The sequence below is a fragment of the Megalobrama amblycephala genome, linkage group LG22 (genome assembly GCF_018812025.1).
Source record: "Megalobrama amblycephala isolate DHTTF-2021 linkage group LG22, ASM1881202v1, whole genome shotgun sequence".
NCBI lineage: Eukaryota > Metazoa > Chordata > Actinopteri > Cypriniformes > Xenocyprididae > Megalobrama > Megalobrama amblycephala.
The window spans coordinates 12,674,477-12,693,990 of NC_063065.1; the positions used below are offsets into that span (position 1 = coordinate 12,674,477).

Here is a 19,514-nt window from a genome sequence, read left to right on the forward strand (position 1 = left end):
AAAAATATTTTGCATCATAAAAGTGAAAGTTTATTCAAGTAAAATTAATATATTTTGTTGCAAAACATTCTAGAATAAAAGTTGCTGTTTTTGTCAGAAAAAGATATATATATATATATATATATATATATATATATATATATATATATATATATATATATATATATATATAAAAGTAAATGTTAAATTTAGACTGTTTTAAGCTTGCATTCCACTGGTTCAAAACTGAATGCGACCCGGAGTGCAAAAATATTTGCAGGGGTTTTTTTTATGCGTTATAAGGCTTAAATTAAACTGTTTACTATTGTCATTGTTTAAAAATCACAGCTTGTTTCATCTTATATAAATAATTATTTTCTGTTGCAGTGGTGAGCAAGCCCAACGACTGTATCTTCCCATATGATTTTAAAGATGCGGTCAGGAAAAAGGTAATTGTTCTTATCTCCCAGATGAAGTTTGCTTTGTTTTGGATTTAAACATGAGATGATAATGTGTTCAATAAAACCCCATTGCTTTTGTCGGTTGATTTGACTCAGAATGGGATAGTGGAGATCGCTGGTACAGAGCGTGCGCTTTTGGGCTTCTTTTTGGCCAAGATGCATAAGATTGATCCGGATGTCTTAGTGGTGAGTTTGAATGCGTGCAGTAAGCTTGTCTTCTACATTGCAAATGTGTTTTATTATTGTTTTTTTGTTTTTCTAATTTGACCGCATCCTCCTTCTGATGCTGTAGGGCCATGACATCTTTGGTTTTGACCTTGAAGTGCTCCTGCAGAGGATCAATGTGTGCAAAGTGCCTCACTGGTCAAAGATCGGCCGTCTGAGAAGAGCCAACATGCCCAAATTGGGGGTGAGAAGACTTGAAGTCATATCAGATTATTGTTTTGTCAAGCAAGCAATGTTTTAATCCATTTGTTCATCTTTTTTTTTAATCTCAGGGTCGCAGTGGCTTTGCTGAGAAGAGCGCCACTTGTGGACGCCTGGTCTGTGATGTTGAGATCTCTGCCAAAGAGCTGATCAGGTGTAAGAGTTATCATCTGACTGAGCTGGCTGCTCAGATCTTAAAGACAGAGAGGATTGTGGTGCCACCAGAGAACATCAGGAACTTCTACAGGTTAGCTGGCACCTGTGCGGTCACATTTGAGTCCTTGCTTCGGATTCTTCAAACATGAGAATGTTTCCTATTATTGCATCAGTGTTTTAATTTTTCCATCCGTTGCTTTCTCTCCTTTTTCAATAGTGATTCCCCGCACTTACTCTACCTTTTGGAGCTCACCTGGATGGATGCTAAACTGATTCTGCAAATCATGTGTGAGCTGAATGTGCTGCCTCTGGCAATGCAGATCACTAACATTGCCGGTAACGTCATGGTAAGATACCATTATAATAAAAATTCCACTTTTTACTACACCTATGGTAACCACATTCTAGCATGGTGTTTCTTGTTTGATATATAGTCAGTATAAGATACATAAATAGCCGCGTTTCCACCGAAATTACCCAGAACAATTGTACCAGGAACTTTTCTCCCAGGAACTTTTTGTCCCCCCCAGACCTGTTGCCTTCTGCGTTTCCACGCGGTCTAAAGTACCGTGAAGATTAGGCTAATTTGTCCGGTGACGTAGTACTGCGCGCAACTGTTTCTTCCTGTCAGTGACGGACCGTAATCATTCTTGTGCGACAGAAAAAGCAGTATGGAGGAGATTCAAGGAATGCTGCTTCTGCTCATGGTGTATTGGTTTACTAAAGAAATAATGAACCAAACGGCAGAAAACAGACGAGCACTGATAGTAAAGCGTATGAGAAAAATGAGACAACGTGTCTTATCAGCAATTGCCGACATCGACCTTGAGATGGCTGGGACGAACGTGCAAGAAAACAATCAATCAAAATTATCCAGAGGTGTGAAGAATTTTATTATGGAATTTACTGCTGCGTGGAGTTGACCAATCAAATGCGGCGTGAATCCGACCAATCAAATGCGGCGTGAATCCGACCAATCAGCATGTTCAGCATGTCCTAGTCCCACCCCCGAAAGTTCCTGAACTTTGAAAAAGTACCACCTCGCCATCAGGGACTTTTCTGAGGGGGAAATTTTACCCGGAACTTTTTTTAGTTCCTGGGTCCTGCGGTGGAAACACACCGAGTACCAGCCCAAAGTCCCTAGTTCCTGGGTAAAGTTCCTGCGGTGGAAACGGGGCTAATGTCTACGTTCTGGTTTATTTGCCAAATATTTTATTTATATATTATTTATATATTCCGACATGTGAATCAATCACTTTAAGCTGTATTTTATTTAAAGATGTTATACATTATTATTATTTATTTATTAGACTAGTGGTTTAGATTTTCACTAGCTCTGCCATTTTTTGTATGTATTGATTATATTTATTGTTTTATTAGGCCAATTCAGTGCAATATCAAATGATGCATGTAATTCATGCTTTTCTTTTGCTCGCTCATCATTCAGCACTCTTGTTCTCCCGCAGTCTCGTACTTTGATGGGTGGACGCTCTGAAAGAAATGAGTACTTACTGCTCCATGCTTTCCATGAGAGGAACTTCATTGTTCCAGACAAGAAGTTCTTCAAGAAGCCACAGCAAGATCTGGTATTAGATATTTTTCCCCCATTATTGCAGTTGTCAGACCATTTTAGTCTTAATTGATTCTGTTTCAATACTTTTTCGTCTTTTAATTCTGTTCTTAGGCTGAGGAGGATGATGTTGAACCAGGGAAAGGCAAATCCAACAAAACAAGGAAGAAGGCGGCTTATGCTGGAGGTTTGGTGCTGGACCCAAAAGTTGGTGAGTCATTGTGTCTTTGTGCATCTGACTTGTTATGGTTATGTTTGTCACCCAAATCATCTATTCTATCTTCTGCCACCAGGTTTCTATGATAAGTTCATTCTGCTGTTGGACTTCAACAGCTTGTACCCCTCCATCATTCAGGAGTTCAACATCTGTTTTACTACCGTTGAGAGAGGAGCAACCAACGCACGCAAGAAAACTGAGGTGCGTTGGGGGACGGCCGGCTGTGCCTGTATAGGGTATGTTTATGTATTTTGTAGGGGTGTGACGAGACCAGTATCTCACGAGACGAGACGAGACTCGAGATTGAGTTCACGAGACGAGACAAGATGGCGAAATACATGACTAGAAAAAATATTCTGCAGGTGTATTTGAAATGTTTTAACTAATCATTTTGTAATGAATGTCATTTCAGTTCTACTTTCTGAGACTGAATTATCATATGCAGTAAAAGACAACAATACTCAAGTAATGTAAAAGGTTTTGCCACTAACTCAACTGACTGACTTCCCTCCTGTATGATTTCAGTCTCTTCAGATCTTACTGTACATGAATTATGAGCTTCTACAGCTTTTGACCTCCTAACTGAACTCCTCTCCACAAACTGATCATAGAAATAAAAACAGTATAAATAAAAATGGTAATACTTTACAATAAGGTCTCATTTATTAACATTAATGTATTAACCAACATCAACTAACAACAAGCAATATATTTGCTACAGTATTTATTAATCTTTGTTAGTTGATAAAAATAGTCATTCATTGTTAGTTCATGATAGTTCACAGTGCATTAACTAATGTTAACAAATGAAACCTTATTGTTTGTACTAGTAAATAATAAGAAGAGAAAACTGTTATTCATTTTTATGGTAACACTTTACAATAAGTGCAACCATAATCGCACTCTCTCAATATTCAAAGATCAAATAAGACCAAATTTTTCTTTGATACAGAGCTGAGAGATGGTTACAACTACACTGCCCAGCCTAAAATAGCTTTCATATTGAGAGATATCTGTATTCATCAGTGAGCCGCTTTCAAAATGCGGGGTATTGAAATCACGTTTGAATGCGCGCGCGCGTTTACTTTCACTTTTAAACGGTCGCGCGTACTCTGTAAATATGGAGCGGCGGCGACCGTTATCCAACTGAATTAAATGTTTTTTTTTATTTAAATACAAAGCAAAACGACAGTGGAGGCAAAATGTAAACGTAGCGGTGGCATATTCTTTCCTAATCATCCTAACACTCTGTCATGGCAACATCACGAGACTACTTTTCGCCTCGACGAGAAATCTCGTCACAGTTTAGTCTCGCGCGCCTCGTGCCACGAGATCTCGTCACACCCCTAGTATTTTGCGCATGCACTAAATTTCCATGATTACAGGAGGATGAAGATGAGATTCCCGAGCTGCCGGATCAGAGTCTGGAGATGGGCATTCTTCCCAAAGAAATTCGAAAACTGGTGGAGCGTCGACGACAGGTCAAACAGCTAATGAAGCAAGCGGACCTTAACCCTGACCTGTACATGCAGGTATATACAATCCCAGGAAAGACTTGAATGCCTTTCTGTATTGATAACAATTTGACCTCCTTGCATGTCAAGAGTCATGTTAAAAGATTAGTCCACTTTTAAATACACTTTTCCTGATAAATTTACTCACCCCCATGTCATCCAAGATGTTTGTCTTTCTTTCGTCAGTCGAAAAGAAATGAAGGTTTTTGAGGAAAACATTCCAGGATTTTTCTCCATATAGTGGATTTCAATGGCTACCAACAGGTTGAAGGTCCAAATTGCCGTTTTAGTGCAGCTTCAAGGGCTTTAAACGATACCAGACAAGGAATAAGGGTCTTATCTAGTGAAACGATCGGTCATTTTTGAAGAAAGTACAACCGTTTTATGCTTTATAAACAAAATATCGCCTTGAACGCTGAATGTCCTACGCCTTCCCTATTCTACTTACGGAACGAATGTGGCGCCAGTTTCGTTTTTTTCCATAAGTTGAATAGGGAAGGCGAAGGACATACAGCGTAAGCATTTTGAAGAATGCGGAAACGGAAAGTACGTTCAAGGCGATATTTTGTTTATAAAGCATAAAACGGTTGTACTCATACGAAAATGACCGATCGTTTCGCTAGATAAGACCCTTATTCCTTGTCTGGTATCATTTAAAGCCCTTTGAAGCTGCACTGAAACTGCAATTTGGACCTTCAACCTGTTGGTAGCCATTGAAATACACTATATGGAGAAAAATCCTGGAATGTTTTCCTCAAAAACCTTCATTTCTTTTCGACTGAAGAACGAAAGACATGAACATCTTGGATGACATGGGGATGAGTAAATTTATCAGGAAAAGTGTATTTAAAAGTGGACTAATCCTTTAAGTGCTCTTTGTCAATATCATTTTTTTTTGTTTGTTTTTAAAACACTGAAGTAAATGCATTTAAGCCTTGATGAATCTCCTCTCATAGTATGATATCAGGCAGAAGGCCCTAAAGCTGACAGCTAACAGCATGTACGGATGCCTTGGCTTTTCCTTCAGTCGCTTTTATGCCAAGCCTTTGGCAGCATTGGTCACTCATAAAGGAAGAGAGGTATGTAACAACACACTACTATATTTATTATACTGTTTAGATCTACTGTACTCCATGAAAGGTTTTTGTTTAACATGTTTTTTGCAGCATTGAGCAACTAGAGGCTTTCATTCAGCAGTTAAGATATCAAGGGAAATATTTGATTATGATTTTTGCAATTATGTGCTGAATCTGATTCAAACGGGATATCTGGGGGAAAGTAACGAAGAACTACATCACAGGAATAAATTATATTTTAAAGTATATTAAAATAGACAACCATAATTTTAAATTGTAATATTTCACAATATTGTTTTTTCTGTATTTATTATGAAATAAATGCAGCCTTAATGAGCATAAGAGACTTCCTTCAAAAACATTAAAAATAATGTTTCCAAACTTAAAACTGGTAGTGTATTACATTACCATTCATAAACCGTTGGCACCATGCTCAGTTCCTGCCACTAGAGGGCAGTCTAAACTCAGCCATCCCCGTGTCTGCGCGCAAGCTGCTCTTCAGGCCTCTGGCTCTGGTATCACTCTTTCATCATGAGCCTCTGTTCTCTTTTGTGCTTTAACCAATTTGACTTGATCTCTTGTTCCTTTTATGCCACCTCCTTGGCATGATTGCTGGCTACCTGCTCTTGAGTTTAATGAGACCAGACTTTGAAAGCCCACTGGGATGTAGCAATACAAACGGCGACACATTCACGTTCATGCCCCTCTCCCTTCTTCCACATTGCCGCTGGGCGGTGTGGGGCATTGTTTGAAATGTGGGGGGGAACCAGTAATTACAATCTCTTTGCATTAGCCCCCCCAGCATTCTACACGCAGGTTTTTACTGCCTCTGTATGCCTCGTTTGCTACAAAAAAAACCCAATAAATTCAATGAAAAAGGAAAGCTTGTGACGTTGATTTCTGCATACGAGGATTCAATTTTGCAGTGCTGAAACCACTTCACTGGAGTCCGCCAATATTAATATGCGATTCTACATGTCAGCAAGCCCAGCTTGACTCAACAACCCTAATTACTTTGATTAGTCTTATTGTGATACATATTCTCCACTGTCAACCAGTGTGGTGCCGAACTATACGCTAAGATGCTTTGTTAGAAATCAATAGGAAATGGAAAGGGGGGGGGGTGGGGTGGGGGGGCAACAAATACTCGCTTGTGTTACGTTGACCCTGACATTAGTGGCGTAATTTGAATGCTCATGTATTCAGTTGCCATTTATATTTTGATTGAGTGGTTTCTTTATCTGTTGAGAACCGTGTTAGCGATAGGCTTTGGTGTTGTGGATGTCATTTTTTCCATGGCGCTAAAGATGCTCCCATTCGGATGCCCTCCTGAGCTTCTCGTCTTTCCTGATTGGCCTACGGTAAGGGGATCTGGACAAGCCCCCGGTGATTCTCAGCTTGTTGAAATATGCAGGTTCTCAGAGCTGTGATGGAGATGACGGCTGTTTGGCACCAGCGCCCAAGGAATTCAGTGCACTATGTGCCGTTTCAAACTTTTAAGTGGGCAAGAAGTCAAAGAGGCAAGTTTCTTTTACGTGTCTTTGGTTGGTGCCAGACACGTAGAACGCAGATCGTAACCATTATCTAATTTGACAATTGGGTTTTACGATCGTCAGACACTAAATCCTGTCAGATGCTGCCCTGGCCTCATATTCTGATGGATGGTCTGCTGTCTGCACCATCATTGTTTTGGGATAAGAATTACAGGCGCTCTGCTTTTAATAGAGTTAACTAATGCTTTCTGAGAAGCTAGCTTAGTGCTAACCTGCCTCAGGGGTGTAAATTCAGCCAGCAGGTGTTGTCAAGTGGGTGCCGCAAGGGAGAAAGTTTTGGGCTTTATTTGCTGGTTGGCTTGAGTGAAGGAATAGGGTAGATTTCTTAAGGTTTCAACTGTTTTTATTTATTTTATTTTATTTTATTTTGTTTTAAATGTGATGATGCTCTTGTGAGGGACCCTCTTCCTAATTATAACGATAGCGATATGTATTTCCACGTGTAAAACCCAATTTATATTGTATGAGAAAGGTGTTTTTTTTTTTTTTTTATTGTAGTATGTTAAATTTTTAATAAAGTAAGGTTTATAAACCCACAGAAACATTTTTAGTTAATTTCAAAATTATTTGTGGTGCTTTTCACAAACATTTTTCGAAGCAGTTTTACAGAAAATAATGGCAAGGAGAAACTACTTAGTCTATCTTTCTATTCATTAATGTATGTAAGTCTAATGTTTTTCAAATAAATGCTGTTCTTTTGCACTTTCTATTCATCAGAAAATTCTGAGGAAAAAAAAAATTAAGCATCACAACGGTTTTCAACATTGGTTGTCCCTTGAGGATCAAATCAAAGCAAGTGATTTCTAAATTAAATTTTTAATAATATTTCACAGTAGCTTATTGCGTACCTTAAAGCTGCAGTCTGTAACTTTTTTTATTGGTTAAAAATTATCCAAAATCAATTTTTGAGCAAGTACATAACCAGCCAGTGTTCAAAACAATCTCATTATCTTAGCTCGATTCACAACGGTAAGCTTGTAATGTTTTATAATAAGAGCGACATGGTGGATTTCCGCGGGAAATTTGAGCATGCAGCAGTTCGTCATTGCGTCATTACGTCACGTCTGTAAACAAAGTCCCGTCCCGTCCAGGCTAGTCGGTTTTGTCACGTGAGGATGCTGCTTGTAGCGGATCATTTATAGCCTGTTCTCACAGCAGCTGAAATAATTAAACTTATCATTTTGATGGCGGATTTTAATCCAGAAAGATCCAAATGACAATCATCAGTGACAACTGGAGATTCACTCATAGTCAAAAAGCAAAAGACTTTGGACTGTGGAGCGGATACAGAAATTGAAATCTACAGGTAACACTAATATACATAAATACACAGTCACGCAATGCTGATGTTGTTAACATTAACGATTTGAGAACAAAGTATAACAGTAATAATAATTTGCTCGGTTTGGCGTGATCTGAGCTAAGCGATCGTTGGATTTAATCATCATTGGCAGCGTGATTTATTGTAGGCCTAATGCTTTTTTCCTCAGTTGGTCAGAACAAAAGTGGCAAACATGTTACTTACTTGTGCAGATGATATTTTCCAGTGAAAATTCTTATTTTGGTCAACTTTCAAGACATAGAATCTGTGATTCTGAAGTTCAGTATCCACACCGGTGCGGTGACTGACAGCAAACATTAGATTCATCCGCACTGATGAGCTGTGCCAAGGCACAACGCACGTACAGATAACTGTTCCGCATATGACTGCAATCGCAGGTTTCAAACAAGAGATGGCGACAAAGAGGAAAAATCGCGGACTGCAGCTTTAAAAACATTTTAAATAATTTTTATTCTCTGAAAATTTCCGCAGGTCCCTTAGCAGCTTTTTTTTGCAAACCTCAACACCACTGCACCGCATTTGAGTTTGTGAAAAATATAATAATGTTTTATTAATTTTTATTATTTTTTTGCTTGTAATCTATAGAGACAAATCAAGATCAGACACAACAAAGTGGTTCATATTTCTGTCGTAATACTTGACTACAGATTTGTTTTGAATGCAGAGTGGCATTTTACCAAAACTGACAGAAGCCAGTGTTTCTTGGCACATTTTACTGTGTGGCGATTTGGGGAAATCCCCCTGTTGGCCAGTTAGCAAGAGCCATGTGCGTTTAGCCTTTACTAGCACTTGTAAAGTGACGTTCTGTGGCCCTTGACCTTTCCAGGGAAACATTTGTTCTGGTGCGAACCCTGTACTCCCCTGGTATGAAATGTATGCCATGGAATAGGCGTTTAGGGTTTCATGCTGAGGGGTCCGTCCTGATTGATGTGCCTAAATTTTATTTTCAGCTCTTTGTGCGGCAGCCAGTGTGAAAAGCGGAGCTTCAGCTGTGGGGCTGGGGAGGGGGTTTAGGTCTGGGGTTAATCGAGTGATGTTTACAACTTCTGTCGCTACGGACTGCTGATGGTTCTGGAACGTTAGTTAGCCTGACCTCTCACCCCACCTTGCCGCCTGCCCCCGGACTCCTCTTTACCTAGTTTAGACGAGTTCAAAAAGGTAAAACAAAATGTATTATGCTGTCACGGATGGCATGCCCTTGTGCCGTGAATTTCTCAGATCTCGAGCGGCTGTTGGTGAGATGAGATGGACTGTCATGGTGACGGGGAGGTTGAGTTAGGTGTCATCTGAGTAAACATTGTTTCCTTGCTGCTCTCTCAGACGACATGTCCAGTTGTCTGAATTACAAAGGTCGTTTTTAACCTTCCCAGAATAAGATGTAAGTGCCCTCCTCCCCCTCTGTAGTCATTGTTGCACGCACCGTTTGACCCTGTGGTCTTTGGTTGGGGATTTGCTCCTGATATGACTGGACTTAACAAATAGTCACAGGGCCCAAAGAATATTTTTGGATTTGGGTGCGAGATGCAGTCGGCCTCGCGTAGCTTCACGTTCTTCGCACAAGTTCTCTCAAGAGCTTTGCACCTTTTAATTTAGGCTGGCATCGTGAGTGATGTGTTATTCTTAACTAATCCCTTCGGACTCTTTTAATGTTGTGCTTTTTAATTTAACAACGCACGATTGCTGTCATTTTCCCCATTCGGCTTACTGAAACGCTGTGGTTTAGCTCTTATGTAATCTTTCTCTGAGAGACCGGTATTACTGTTGTTAATGAATAAGTGGAAAGAATAGTGTCGCCCCACATGTGTTGAGGTGTCACTAAATTTTCCAGTGATGTAGTTCAGTAAACTAGAACATAGTGTTGAATTACACTGCAGCCTCCTTTGGGAATAAAGCAGAACAGCTTGTTGGTTCTGAGTCCATTCGAATGAAGGTATTAACTAGAAAAAATATAAAGACTGCATCCATTATCCCCCTAAAATTCCCATTTATGAAATAATAATAATAGTAATAGTAATTGTTGCTATTTTAGTTTTTAATGTTTAGTCTTTCAAATTCTGAATTTTAACAATTGAGAGGTTTGAGAGAGTTGTTTTTTTACTAGCCAATAATTATTCAGATGTTATGCCTGGTAACCTATTAACTGCTAATATTAAGTCAATATTTTGTATAAATAAAATGGGTCCCACTTCATATTAGGTGGCCTTAACTACTACACTGTAAAAAATATTTTCATGATTTGTTATCAGAACATTTTTTCTTGTCAAATCAACTTAGATAATTAATGTGGTGCAGATAACATATTTTGAGTTTGTTGATTTAAATCAATCGCCTTCATTGTATTAACTCAAAGTTTTAATTTCAATGAACCCAAAATTTTAAGGCAACCAGGTAACTTTAAGGTAAACCAACACTTCTTGTTTACAGCGTATGTACTTAAATTTAATCATTTGATACAATGCACTTATTGTGTACATACATGTTTTTACATTGTACTTATATTTAAAAAATACCTGCATCTGCATCGTATGAATTACATCTGTAATTAATTTATGTATTTGCAATTATAATTACACTGTTGACCCTTCCTATACAACTTAACCCACCCTTAAACCCAACCATACACCAAACCTGTCCCTAACCTTACCCGTATCCCACCTCAATAGCAGCAAAAGTGTTTTGCAATATAAGTACGTTGTACTTTTTTTCTTTTCTTTTTTTTTTTTATCTTAGTATGTAGTAAAGGCTACCTAGTATAAAGTGGGACCATAAAATAAAATGCTAAAAACTAAAACAATCCTTTTACTACAAGTGAATTTATGCATCAAAATATTTTAATGCACAGTGTGAAAAATGGATATATTTATTTTAAGATTTGCTACAGATTACATTTACCCATGTTAAGATATTAGTGTCTTTTAAAGATTAGCTTTATGTGAACATTAGATGACTGCTAAGGTAATCTACATGTAAAAATTGGGAAGTATTGGGACAATTAAGTATCCAATATTGATGGATATTATTTCTACAATTATCCCACCAAAAGTTAGGTAGCCCTTGCCACAGTACTGTAAACAAGTGTTATTTTAGTATCATTGAGATACTATTATAGTCTTTAATTAATGTTTTGAAATAATTTTTTTAATATATTTTTGGTTTGCATTTTAATTTTATTTACAGTTTTAGTTATTTTTTGTGTGATTGTTTTTTTTTTTATGTGTCTGTATAGTTTTTGTTACTTTGTTTTAGTAATTTTTGTACATCAAGTTAAAATAAAGTTGAAGTGCAGTTTTATATATTTATTTATTTTTTCTTTATGGTTTTAGTTAACTATAATAAGCCTGCTGTCATCTAGCCCGAAATGTTCTCACACTGGCCCCATGGATATAAAGGTCTTGTTACCCGTGTTGAGATTATTTGTTCAGTATGAGAAAATAGAGTGCATTAGTGTGTCAATGTAGGTGTCAGCTCAAGCTCATAATTTAGAAACAAGATCTAATAAATTTTGTTGGGAAATATTGATCAGAGGTATTATGTTGGGGTTTGGAAAGGGGACGCGGCGTTCTTTTTAGTGAGATATTTTTACCTCCAGTTCTAAATGCCAAGCTGCTGGCTAAAGTGATTTCAGGCGGTCGTATTAAATCAGAGAGCGGATTTGCAGCGATATTTTACCCCATAGAGCTCAGACTCAATGTGATCTGCCCCATTTACTTCCACACGGCCTACGCAGAATATGTGCACACCTGTGTTGTGTAAATGTCTTTAGAAATGACTGTCATTTTACTGTTGTCTTTGTGAGTTTGCTGTTGTTACATCCTTTGGATCATGATTTGCACATTGCCAGAGAGGTGACTTTGTTATGTGGCCGTCTACCTAAAAGATGTGTTTGCATGCTATGAGGGCGATTCATTTTTGCGCGTCCCACTGTGGTTTAAATCTGCCTGTGTGTGTGTGTGTGTTGTAGATCCTCTGGGCAGAGGATAGAGAGATGACAGCGGACGTATTTCACCCTGACAGTGCTGTGTGGTTGTTGCTATTTCAGGCAGAGGACTGTCATCCTCAAAATGCTTTTCAGCAGGACGCTTTTCAAAACAATCGTCACCAGATACTTTCTTTTACAAGGTTTCTGTACCGCTCTGGGGCTTAAAATGCCTGCTATGATGTGCACCGAAGCCAACAGAAGGCCAGATGCCCCGGGTGAGCAAATGGCACCATGGGGCAGGAGGAATGATCTGTTTACGAGAGCAGCCGTAGACTTCGGTTTTTCTCCATAACCATTCCACCAGCCGCTTGAAATGGTTGGGAAGAGATAAATGAACGTGTTAATGACAGGCCTGTCGATTGGGGCAAAAAGATGGAGGGCCTTATGTGTAAACTGGGCCAAACACTCCTGTCCTGTCAATCACCGCAATTTGAGCCAGTTGCTTCAGTTCATTGGTGGTATTTTAATACCATTTTAACTTTATGATGCACTGCTTGGTATCACCCTCCATTAAGTGCTTATTGGAGTCAATTTGGAGTAAGAGGCATTTAGAACGACTTTAAATTTGGCAAAGTGACGTATTTCCAGTTTAAACTGTTGAATTGAATATTAATGTTGGCTGAGACTTCATTTAATCCATCAGGATGTAATTAGCAAATTAAAATTAGGCTTTAATAATATTTGTTATTTACTGATGCCATGTTGTCTTTCACATGTTACATTATTGGGCATTTAAATGGAGAGCAAATGCAGTTCATTAATGTTTAAGAAGCAACTAAGTGAAAAAATAGAGTATTTACTGATGCATCAAAGAACAATTAGTCAGGCGTTTTTGCTCAGATGTGTGTGTGACAGAGGCATTAGTGATCTGATGGTAGGCTCCATAATGACCCTCTGCTGACTCTTTATCCTGTCACGCTCCAGATGTGTCCCCAGGCATGTGACGGAGAGGGTCCGGTCCCCTTTTTCTGTCTTACTAACGGGCGGCTTTTGCTCCAACACAGCCGCTAATTCACTGAGCCTTGTAATTACAGTCCACTTTTGTCACTTCTGCCCGCAGTTAGACAGGGAGCTGAGAAAAGGCTAAATGGGGCACTGTAGTCCCGCTGGACAAAAGTACAGAATGTCGAAATTTACAGAAGAGTTAGTGCTGTCTGTGTGTTTAGTATTTCCAGCACTGCTCTTTAAGGACAGCGCAATGGCCCAAAAAAAGTGACATTTTTACAAATTGGAGAGCTTGGAGTTTAAATTGAATGATGAGTCGTGACCAAAATAAACCAATGTTAAATAAGTCTTTATATTGCATCTTGCACATAATAATGTCGTCAAAAGTACCGACTTCGGTACTGAAATTTAAAAAATGTGACGCTTTGAGTGCTGTTGAGTGGATTCGTAAAACGCCTCTGATTGGCCATTGTGTTCACGCGCTCATCAGATATGTCTGTGATTGGCTACAATGACCAACGCTTCAAAAACATGTTGTAAATAGACATCAGTGACACTCTTAACAAAGCGCTTGCACCAGATATACGCGGGAACATTTGAAAGCAGGCGTCTAGGACCGGTCTGCTGATAGACGCCTGCTTTCAAACACTCCGCTTTCAAATTTAAACACTTTTGTGTGCTTTCAAACGCTCCCGTGCGTTGATCATTGTAGCCAATCACAGACATATCTGATGAGCACGTGAACACGATGGCCAATCAGAGGTGTTTGTGAATCTGCTCAACAGCGCTCAACATTTTTAAAAATTCAATACCGACTTGGAATCGAAGTCAGTACTTTTGACAACACTAGCACATAAAACAAATGCAATACTCTTCAGAAGTTTGGGGTCAGAAATTTTTTTTATGATTTTTTATTTTTATTTTTTTTTTTTAGAAATTGATACTTATTTAATCAGCATAAAGACTGAATTAGATTTTTGACTTAAATATTTTAAAAGATAATATTCACTTAATATAGTATGTAGTTAAGTGTCAATTATCTTGTAAACCTGTTCAGACCAGAGTGGCTTTATTTTCATGTGTTGGGGTTTCATAGATTTTGATGCAATTGGAAAATGTTTTTTGCTTGACTGTAAATTGTTTTAACCGAACAGTTGCTGGACTCCGATGTTTGAGGCTCTGTGCCTTCTGTATGTTTACTCTCAGATGTGTTGGTCGGCTTGCGTTTTAAGATGAGCTGTCCCCGCTCTTATTTCTGAAGCATAGTCAAATGACTTGTCTTTCAGCCCCCCCCCCCCCCCAAACCTGTTTCTGTTGTCCTAATACACTGACATACAGTACAGTGGCCGTGGAAACCTATACAAACATGAGCTAACTCATCACTGTAGCCTCTTTATTTATTTCCTTTTTGCTGGTCTTTTTCGAACTCTTAGTTAATATCTGACTGCGTCAGCGCTAACAGTTGATCTAAATAAACTGTGTACAGTTGCATTGCTAAGTGGCTGTAACTTTATGGCTCCCTGTGAAGTAAACTCACACCTGCTCAAGGTCAGAAACACTCTCACACACAGAGACAGATGGTGTAGCAATTTATTTGTGGGCTCTAAGGGTACCGCTGGAGAGCCGGGTGCGGAGCAGAGTCTGATGACTAGAGCTATCTCAGCCTTCTGTGAAGTCTTTGTGATGCCACCTAGAGTTCACCTAGTTGTATCGGGCTTTATTAGTGGTTCAAATATCGCAAATGTTGCTCATACTTGAGGTTACGGATTTGAACAAACCCTTAGCACTAAGTATTAACCCTAATAACCCTTCGTGCTGCCACTTAGCTCTAACTGAAAGTGCTATATGTTCTGACGTGCAACATTAAAGAGTGCCAAAACAGTCTTTATTGTTGGAATTTCCTTTATAAAATTGACAAGATTTTGAAAGCTGAGACTTTGTTTCATATCAGAAGTAACAAAACACAAAGCTTATTGCGATTTATTGGATGAAAGACGTGCTACAGAGTTCGAGTGCGCTAAAGTTTCAGCATAGACTGAAAGATCAATTCTTGGGATTTAAGAACCGATATCCGTTCTTCAAAATGAGAATCGATTAAAATCGTTTTTTTTTTTTAATTCAGTGCGCTAAAGTTAAGAATTCATGCAAATTTGCTGAATTTTCCAACATAAACTGCTTGGTTTGAAAGTGACGTCTGTGTGAGCTGTGCTTCATGAATCACTACACTATTGACACTGGACAATTTTTGACCGCGTAATTTCACAGAAATGTCGCTAATGCGACAGCACCTTCAGATATGGGCTCTTTTGACTTGGCAAACCAACAGCCACCCAAAACACCCTTAACATTGTTTAAAACACCTTAGAATCCACATAGCAACACCTTGGCAGTGACTTTTGCACTGGCAGGTACTTGCATTTTTTCACTTGACAATTCTAGTTTTAATCAAGTGAACCAGTTTTGAGTGGTGTTGTCAAAACTACCAACAAGATCGAAATTTGAATTTTTAAAAATGTGATGATTTTGAGCGTTCAAAATGCTAGGGGGAAATACTGTTATTGTCAATTTTTTTTTTTTTTTTTAAACTTGGTACCGAAGCTGGTACTTTTGACAACACTAGTTTTGAGAATGCAAAAACGGAAGACACGCCAACAGCAAACCGCACAAAAGAGATGTTTAATCCTGCTTAATTAGGTGCGTGTTTGTGTGTTTTGGGGTGACCTTGGCTATGTTGGTTAATGCCGACAGCTATTTTGTTATTACTCAGACCTGACCTCCTACTTCCCTCTGGGAGGCATGTTACACCTCATAAAGCATGCTTAAGTCCTGCTCCAGTTTCAAGGAGTGGAGCTTCCCATGTTCTGAAATAGCCTCGTCCTTGTCCCTCCGGGGGCTTGGGTTTGGCTATGATGTGTGTGTGCTGGGGGGCATGAATCCTAGTGTCTTGCTCGATTGCTGTTGACAGGCTGCAGTGTGTCCCTGTCTCTTTGAGGCCTCAGATTAGCGCCCCTTATTCCCCTACCGACCCCCCCCCACCTGTCCGAGTCTCTCTCCCATAGAGGTCACCCTGCATGCCGGCACAGCGGCTGTGCGGTGTATGTTTAAGGCTGGACACCCTGAGTAAACAGTAACTGTTATCATGACACTTCAGATATGTACAGTCTCTCTGTCTACCTGTCACTGTCTGCAGTGGGTTTGGAGGATAGGTTTGTCTTCTTTCTTTAATACTTTTTGGGGCCTCTCCAATTTGATTCAGTTCGAAAGTAAAGAGGTGACAGGAAATAATGTGAAAATTTAAGTGTTTTTGGTAACACTTTACAATAAGGTTCATTAGTTAAACATTAGTTAAAGTATTAACTAACATGAACTAACCATGAGCAATACATTTGTTACTGTTTTTACTAATCTTCGTTAACATTAGTTAATGAAAATACAGCAGTTTGTTGTTGGTTCATGTTACTTCACAGTGCATTAACTAATATTAACAAGATTAAGAATGTATTAGTAAATGTTGAAATTAACATTAACAAAGATTAATAAATGCTGTAGAAGCGCAGTTCATTATTATTTCATTTAAGTTTTCATTAGTTTTCATTTTTCACTAATGAACCTTATTGTAAAGTGTTACCGCATTTTCATGCAAAGGAATCATCTTTTTATAAATCAGAATTTGATCATATTCTAAAAATTCCGGTTTTGAGAATTCCAAACACAACATCGGGTATATGCCTGGAGAGCATTTAAATTTCCTTTCAAATTTGTGTCACATTAAATCCTTAATTGGAATATACACTATTATTATTATATAATAATTTTTTATCTGTGCATATCCAAAACACGAAGTAACTGTGGATGTTAGGAGACATTGCAACTTAAATTTTGATTATTTTTTTATTTATTTTAAAAGACATTTATATTTCGAATAAAAGCTATTCTTTTGAACTTGCTATTCATCAGAGAATCCTGAATAAAGAGATCACAATTTCCACAAAAATATTAAACCGCGCAGCTGTTTTCAACATTGATGATAATAAGAAACATTTTGAATGATTTATGAAGGATCACACGGAAGACTGGATTAATGGCTGCTGAAAAATCAGTTTTGCAATCAGTGAAAAAAATTACAATCACAATATTACTTTTTTTACTGTATTTTGTTCAAATAAATGCGGTCCTGGTGAGCATAACAGACTTCTTTCAAAAACATTTAAAAAATCAACTTTTGAACTGTTGTATAGTTAATTTAATTACAGGAATGTTTCAGTAATTTTAAACCTCTATTTGAGCTTCAATATGGATTTTATTAAAAATTACATGCAAATACAGTCAATGGGAGTCGAATTGGGGTTTGAACCTGCATTTCCCAAAAGAGCACCATGGCTTTAACCACTAAGCCACATCTCTTTTCCCTTTTTAGCCTCTGTTTATTTTTTCTTCTGCTTAATATGTATTCTTTTTTTCCTTGCGCTCTATTCCCTCTGTCTGTCCTTCAATTTTTCCTTTTGTCCGCTTCTTTATTTTTCTCTGACAGCTGTGGTTTACATGGGTCTCTCTCTGCAGCTGGACAACCCCCCCCTCTCATTCAGTCTCTCTCTCTCTCTCTCTCTCTCTCTCTCTCTCTCTCTCTTTTCTCGTCATGTAGTCCAGTGGTGATTAAGACTATTAGGCCTTATAATGACTCTGCTGGTGTGTGGGTTTGGAGCCTCATTTCAGTGCAGCTAATAGACCTCTTAGCCAATTATCCTCCATTTAGAAGCAAATCACAGAGGCTTTTTCTCTCCCCCTTTGATAAATGTTGAATTACTGAATAGATTTGCTAATTAAATTCTTTGTGTGTTTTGCATGTGCGAATCCTCATGTTCGTGTGTTGGAGTTTACGCATATGCACTTTTTTTTTTTTTCTGTAGTATTTCTTGCTGATAGATGTATATTCACCAAAGTGAGTGGGTTTGTTTGACGTTCCAGTTTGACCGATTTGAAATTGATATTGTTCTCCGCTTGCTGTGTTTAGTGTTTATTGTGTTTCCCGAGTGACATGCGGTCTTTTGTCTCCCGCAGATTTTGATGCACACCAAAGAAATGGTGCAGAGGGTGAGTCATGATTAGTGTATGTTACAGTAATAATTAAGCGGCACTTGCCGCGTTTGTTATTTGTAAGCCGTGCGTGGGTTTGACGGTTTACGGTTCTCCCTCAGATGAATCTGGAGGTCATATACGGGGATACCGACTCCATCATGATCAACACCAACAGTACCAACCTGGAGGAGGTCTTTAAATTGGGGAACAAGGTGAGTTTGGGAAGGGGTTTTCTGCAAACCTCATAGAAAAATGCTGTGTCGGATCGTTAAAGCATAAATGAGTCTGACACTAGTGATTGAGACTGACAATCAGAAGAGAATTAAACCAGCCATTCTGCAACCAGCACCAATCAAATAAATGTGTCTGTGTAGGTGAAAAGCGAGGTGAATAAACTCTATAAACTCCTGGAGATTGACATCGATGGCGTGTTTAAGTCTCTTCTGCTGCTGAAGAAGAAGAAATACGCAGCACTGATGGTTGAGCCGCAGGGAGATGGAAAATACACCACCAAACAAGAGCTCAAAGGCCTGGACATTGTGCGTAGAGACTGGTGTGACCTGGCCAAGGAGTGTGGCAAGTCAGTGCACTGAACTACAGTCCTTTATAAAGACAGTAATGTAGTATTAGTAGTCTTAGTCCACTGTAAATTCTTTTGTAATTATATGGTTGTGGTTTACATGATCTTTTCCCCTTTCATCTAGTTATGTGATTGGTCAGATTCTGTCAGACCAGAACCGAGACACCATCGTAGAGAACATTCAGAAACATCTGATTGAGGTTGGAGAGAAGGTGGCCAATGGCAGTATCCCACTCAACATGTTTGAGATACACAAGGTAAAGGACTGAATTGGAAAGAATAAAAACTAATTTAAATTTAGGAGAGTTCAAACTATTTAAACAATTGTACAAAACAGTTTTAAATTTTTATTAAGATCATGAGAACATCATTTCATGGGTGCTCACACTTTTGACTGCTTATGTAGTGTGTTCAAGGCAATAAGTTGTTTTTTCCTTTCAGTCCCTAACAAAGGAACCTCAGGACTACCCTGACAAGAAGAGCCTCCCCCACGTCCACGTTGCCCTCTGGATCAACTCTCAGGGTGGGAAGAAGGTTAAAGCGGGTGACACGGTTTCTTATGTCATCTGTCAGGTGAGCATCCAGTGTATTTGTATCTCTGACTCTATAAATTGGCAGTAAACCCACACTAACCTTCTCC

At 38.7% G+C, this 19,514-nt stretch overlaps 1 protein-coding gene across 1 annotated transcript in view; it reads left to right on the forward strand.

Annotated features, from left to right (window-relative positions):
• Positions 1 to 19,514, forward strand: part of pola1 (polymerase (DNA directed), alpha 1) — a 58,995-nt gene that overhangs the window by 5,408 nt on the left and 34,073 nt on the right. Inside the window, exons 17-31 of the mRNA XM_048173876.1 lie at positions 367 to 428; positions 537 to 626; positions 733 to 849; positions 938 to 1,113; positions 1,240 to 1,369; positions 2,489 to 2,608; positions 2,707 to 2,803; positions 2,886 to 3,010; positions 4,195 to 4,341; positions 5,280 to 5,402; positions 18,277 to 18,309; positions 18,414 to 18,506; positions 18,669 to 18,874; positions 18,999 to 19,131; positions 19,316 to 19,447. Of these exons, the coding sequence (XP_048029833.1) occupies positions 367 to 428; positions 537 to 626; positions 733 to 849; positions 938 to 1,113; positions 1,240 to 1,369; positions 2,489 to 2,608; positions 2,707 to 2,803; positions 2,886 to 3,010; positions 4,195 to 4,341; positions 5,280 to 5,402; positions 18,277 to 18,309; positions 18,414 to 18,506; positions 18,669 to 18,874; positions 18,999 to 19,131; positions 19,316 to 19,447 (1,784 nt within the window). The remainder of the gene's footprint in view (positions 1 to 366; positions 429 to 536; positions 627 to 732; positions 850 to 937; positions 1,114 to 1,239; positions 1,370 to 2,488; positions 2,609 to 2,706; positions 2,804 to 2,885; positions 3,011 to 4,194; positions 4,342 to 5,279; positions 5,403 to 18,276; positions 18,310 to 18,413; positions 18,507 to 18,668; positions 18,875 to 18,998; positions 19,132 to 19,315; positions 19,448 to 19,514) is intronic.